We start from the raw sequence: 4,006 nt of genomic DNA on the forward strand, positions 1-4,006 counted from the left end.
ACCCACACGCTCAGCCACGTCTCTTCCTGCTCCATGTTGTCCTGCAGATGGGAGTAGGGTGGAGGAAGCGTTTCAGAGGCGTCGGCACGCCAAGGAAGTCCCCAGGAGTCTGGCGCGTCAGGTCCCCAGGGAGATCGCACGGCCCTTGGGGAAAGAGATTGGGGCCGCGGGAGTCCCGAGGAGGCCACGAGGAAGCTTCTAGCTTTCCTGTGGTCTCCTGGGGAGATCGGGGCGCCAGGGCATGCAGTAGTTGCTCAGTGAGGACTTGGGGACTACCTGGCAGAGCGTTGGGCGCAAATAGGGTCAGGATTGAACAGAGGGGCGGCCCTGCTAGACCGTGGGTAGGTAATCCACGAAGGGGAGTCTGGGAGCCGCTGCAAAGGTGTAGGCGGGACCGGGCACAGTGGCTCACACCTGTCATCCCAGTACTTTGGGAAGCCAAGGCGGGAGGACCGCTTGAGCCCAGGAGTTCAAGACTAGCCTGGGTAACGTGGAGAACCCTCGTCTCTACAAAAAAATGTTTAAAAAATGAGCCAAGCGTGATAGCATGTGCCTGAGGTTCCAGCTACTCGGGAAGCTGAGGCGAAAGGATCACCTGGGCCCAGGAGGTTGAGGCTGCGGTGAGCCATGATCATGCCACTGCACTCTAGCCTGGGCAACAGAGTGAGACTACGACTCCAAAAAATAAAAAATGTGAGTGGGCAGGTGTGTTAGGGGTTTTGGGTGGAGTGGAAAGGGCAGGCCTGGCCTGTGGGCGGGGTCTCCGTGTCCAGCTTTTCTGAAGCAGTGACCTGGGTAGGCTGGAAATGGCGACGAAGGTCCTCAATCCAGCGGTCTCTCTCGGCGGCTGAGCGACAAGAGAAGCAGCGGCTTCCTCCTGCCCACGTTACCTGTGGGGGCAGAAGATCCAATGGTGAAGCCAGGAGTGAAGCCAAAGGGTCGGAGGTGGGTCCAAGGTGGGGGATGGCCTACACTTACCTGGAAGCAGTGAGGCTCCCCCAGGAGGCTTGGGTGCAGGGGCCAGACCTGCACGTCCTGCTCGGCGCCCAGGTCTAGCTCGGATAGTGTGGCCAGCGATTCCCTAGAGCCCAGAGCACTGGGGGGGCTGTGGGAGGGCAGGCGACCAAGTGGTCATTCCTCCCCTCCTTCAACAGGGTAGAGGAAGGCCAGAATGGACTTGAGCCTAAACTGGCTTCTGTCCTCCCTGCCCCCACCGTTTTCTCCACCGCCCGTGGCACCTTGTGGTGTCCCTTCCAGAGTCCAGCCCTTGTCACCTCACCTCCTCACTCAATCCCTCACTTTTTTTTAGTTTTATTTTTTTAGACATAAGGTCTCACTATGTTGCCCAGGCTGGTCTTGAACTCCTGGCCTCAAGTGATTCTCCTGCCTCGGCCTCCCCAAGTGCTGGGATAACAGTTGTGAGCGACAGTGCTCAGCCTTGATCCCTCACTCTCTGAGCTCCGGTCACCCCGGCCTTGTTTTTGTTGCTTCTCTCTGCCTCTTCGCCTTCGCACTTGCTGTCCCCTCTGCCTGGAATGCGTTTCCTGCACCCTCTTGGCCTAGTTCCATTCACCCTTCAGATTTCAGTTCAAGGGTCCCTTCCCTGACCCTCCCAGGCCCTCCCTCCCTGACTTAGTGCCTATTTTATTGTGTCAGACTCTGACTCCACCCTGCAACCAATGGCTGGTTCCAGGCTAGGTGTTTCATCAGGCTCAGCATCACTGAAATGCAGCAGGCCACAGAGGCCACAGCGGGTGTTTGGTGAAGGCCAGAATGACAGGAAGGAGGAGGAAGAGGAGGAGGAGGAGGAGGCGGCGGCGATGGTAATGTTGAACCTCAACCCTTCCAGCCTCTGAAAGACCCTTACCCATCCCGGGAGACACTGGCTCCCAGCTCCGACCTGGCCTTTTTCTTCTCTTTCAGCCTCTTGAGCAACCCCTGTGGGGAGGGGGATGTCAGCTGTGCTCCCTTCTCAACTCCTTCCCTCCCAGGGTGCCCAGAGGATCTGCGTATCTTGGGGGACCAAGACCAAGCTCAGGCTGTATTAGCAGGAATAATAAGGGCAACCAACAGCTCCTATTTCTAAAGCATCAATTATATGCTCTCCTGCACCATTTATTTATTTGTTTATTTATTTTAGATAGGGGCTTGTCATGTTGCCCAGGCTGGACTTGAACTCTCAAGCAATCCTTCTGCCACAGCCTCCCAAGTAGCTGGGGCTTCAGGTGTGCACACCATGCCTGACTGAAAATTTTTTCATTTTTTTTTAAGAGATGAGGTCTCGTTATGTTGCCTAGTCTGGTCTCAAACTCCTGGGCTCAAGCTTTCCTCCCACCTCAGCCTTAGGCGGGTTCCAACATGCTTGGCTCCTGCTTGACTCAGGAAGTCCTTCTGCCTCAACCTTCCAAGTAGCTGGAATCACAGGCGCGCACTACCATGCCCAGCTAATTTTTTGGTTTATTGTAGATACGAGGTTACGCCATGTTTTCCAGGCTGGTCTCGAACCCATGTGTTCAGGCAATCCTCTTGCCTTGGCCTCCCAAAGTGCTGGGATTACAGGCATGAGCAACTGCGCCCAGCATTTTTTTTTTTTTTTTTTTTTTGAATGGAGGTCTCACTCTGTCATCCAGGCTGGAGTGCAGTGGCACAATCACAGCTCACCATAGCCTCAGCCTCCTGGTCTCAGGTGATCCTTCTGTCCCAGCTTCCCGGGTAGCTGGGACTACAAACGCACACCACCATACTCAGCTAATTTTTAAATTTTTCTTTTTTTCTTTTTTTTTTTTTTTTGAGACAAGGTCTTGCTATATTGCCCAGGCTGGTCTCAAACTCCTGAGCTCAAGCAGTCCTCCAACCTTGGCCTCCCAAAGTGCTGGGATACAGGTGTGAGCCACTGCACCTGGTCGAGGCTCCTGCACTTTCTACTGACATCGTATAAACAGCCTCAAGAGGAAGGTTCTCTCATTAGCTCCATTTCACACATAGGGACTCTGAGGCCCAGCGAGTATCAGCAACCTCCCCAAAACACCCAGTAAGAGGGCCTGGGAGTCTTTGCTCTTGCCTCCACCCTTAACTGGTTGTCTTACCCGGACATTGTGGACCTGGATGGGACCAGCCGCCTCTGGCTCCATCTTTCCAGGGAGTCGATCTGTAGGTGGTCAGAGGTCGGGGGCTGGGGTTGGAATCATCTTAGATCCTGCCCCACCTCGAAAGGCTCCCACTGCCCCAGGTCTTGCCACCCCTCAAGCTTACCTGGATCCCTGAAGTTCCCCAGGGCCACTTGGATGCTGCCCTCCGAGCTGGCACTTCCCACCCGGGACCTGCGGGGACCCTGTTCTCCCAGAGGAGGGACTAATCAGAGAGAGAAAGGCCCACCTTCCCATTATCCTCCCTCCCACCTGCCTTTTTCTCTCCTTCCTCCCTCCTTCCCTTTGCCACATGCCCCCTCTCACCTCCTCCTCACCCCCAAGCAGCACCAGTTTCCCATCAAGCAGGGTGAAGCCCCCGATGTCCCAGACAGGCACGTTGGGCATGGGAGCCTCGGGCATCTGTGGGGCAGGGGACTCCGGCTGGGGCTCTGGCCCTGGGAAGAGGAGGAGGCATTGGGGGACCCAAGAGCCCCTTCTCCAACCACGAGTTCCCTCCTCTGTCCTCCCCACCCTCCAGCAGCCATGTCAGACTGTAGAACCTTGAGCAAGTCTCCACCTCTCTCTTGGCCTTTTCTCCACCAACCATGGGTAATGGGCACAGCCCACCTACTGTGTGCCCAGTCCTGTGTTTCCAGCCTCACACGCCGTCACTCATGGAATCCTCCAAAAAGCCATTCAAAGAGCTATTGCAATTGAGGCCCAGGAAGATTGAGTGACTTGCCCAAGGGTCACACAGTTTGTGAGTGCCTGAGTCGGGCTTTACACACAAGTATTCTTCTCTTTTTTTTTTTTTTTGAGTTGGAGTCTCACTCTGTCGCCCAGACTGGAGTGCAGTGGCTGCTCCCGGCCCCAGCAGC

At 55.6% G+C, this 4,006-nt stretch overlaps 1 protein-coding gene across 1 annotated transcript in view; it reads right to left on the reverse strand.

Moving 5' to 3' along the window:
• Positions 1–4,006, reverse strand: part of RASAL3 (RAS protein activator like 3) — a 12,726-nt gene that overhangs the window by 5,817 nt on the left and 2,903 nt on the right. The window contains exons 4-10 of the mRNA XM_021712431.1: positions 3,453–3,583; positions 3,253–3,331; positions 3,087–3,148; positions 1,868–1,938; positions 979–1,105; positions 792–890; positions 3–41 (exon numbers count right to left, since the gene is read on the reverse strand). Coding sequence (XP_021568106.1) covers positions 3–41; positions 792–890; positions 979–1,105; positions 1,868–1,938; positions 3,087–3,148; positions 3,253–3,331; positions 3,453–3,583 — 608 coding nt within the window. The remainder of the gene's footprint in view (positions 1–2; positions 42–791; positions 891–978; positions 1,106–1,867; positions 1,939–3,086; positions 3,149–3,252; positions 3,332–3,452; positions 3,584–4,006) is intronic.

The sequence above is a fragment of the Carlito syrichta genome, unplaced genomic scaffold (assembly GCF_000164805.1).
Source record: "Carlito syrichta isolate Samal-C Ts95f unplaced genomic scaffold, Tarsius_syrichta-2.0.1 Scaffold89767, whole genome shotgun sequence".
Taxonomy (NCBI): Eukaryota; Metazoa; Chordata; class Mammalia; order Primates; family Tarsiidae; genus Carlito; species Carlito syrichta.